The following is a 605-nucleotide window of genomic DNA, read 5'->3' as shown; positions in this document are numbered from 1 at the left end:
CCGACCCCCGCAGCAGGGGCGAGGAAGGAGATGCGCTGCGTGCTCTCGGCCCCCGGCCCGGGGGGGGGGGGGGCCCGGGGGCCCGCCGGGGGGGGGGGGGTGTGTGTCCGTGCTCACCGTTGCAGCGGTACTGCAGGTTGGACCAGATGATGTTCTCCTGGGAGAAGCAGAAGACCCCCAGCCGTCCCCCGCGCATGGTGGTGTCGATGATCACCCCGGAGTCGGCCACCAGCCGCGGGCCCTCGTACAGCCGCACCCTGCGGGAGGGGAACGGAACGGCCCGGCCGGTCAGCGGGGGACCGGGACCCCACCGGGGCCAGCGTCGGGCATCCTGCCACGGGGCTGGGCTGGGGGGGGCCGGGGGCACCGGGCTGGGGCCGGGGCATCCCGCCCCGAGGTGGGATGGGGGCACCGGCCAGGGAACAGGGCTTCCCGCGGGGGCTGGGCTGGGGGCACCCCGCCGGGGCGGGCCCCCCCCCCCCCCGGGGGGGGGCCCCCTGCCGTGGGCCGGGATGGCCCCCTCACCGGCCCGGCCCCGTCGCCTTTGTCGGGCGCTTTGCATGTGAAAGGCGCCGGCGGCCGGCGGGGTCGCCATGGCGACGGGA

The 605-nt window shown here is 78.7% G+C and overlaps 2 protein-coding genes across 2 annotated transcripts in view; both read right to left on the bottom strand.

Annotated features, from left to right (window-relative positions):
- KRTCAP2 (keratinocyte associated protein 2) overlaps positions 1-605 on the bottom strand; it is a 25,593-nt gene that overhangs the window by 17,328 nt on the left and 7,660 nt on the right. The gene's annotated exons all lie outside the window — the stretch shown is intronic.
- Positions 1-605, bottom strand: part of THBS3 (thrombospondin 3) — a 13,395-nt gene that overhangs the window by 6,949 nt on the left and 5,841 nt on the right. The window contains exon 21 of the mRNA XM_010564159.1: positions 118-257. Coding sequence (XP_010562461.1) covers positions 118-257 — 140 coding nt within the window. The remainder of the gene's footprint in view (positions 1-117; positions 258-605) is intronic.

Source organism: Haliaeetus leucocephalus, unplaced genomic scaffold (assembly GCF_000737465.1).
Source record: "Haliaeetus leucocephalus isolate CR32 unplaced genomic scaffold, Haliaeetus_leucocephalus-4.0 Scaffold175, whole genome shotgun sequence".
Lineage (NCBI taxonomy): Eukaryota > Metazoa > Chordata > Aves > Accipitriformes > Accipitridae > Haliaeetus > Haliaeetus leucocephalus.
Note: the sequence above shows the minus strand (reverse complement) of the source record. Positions and strands in the feature narration are given on the sequence as shown.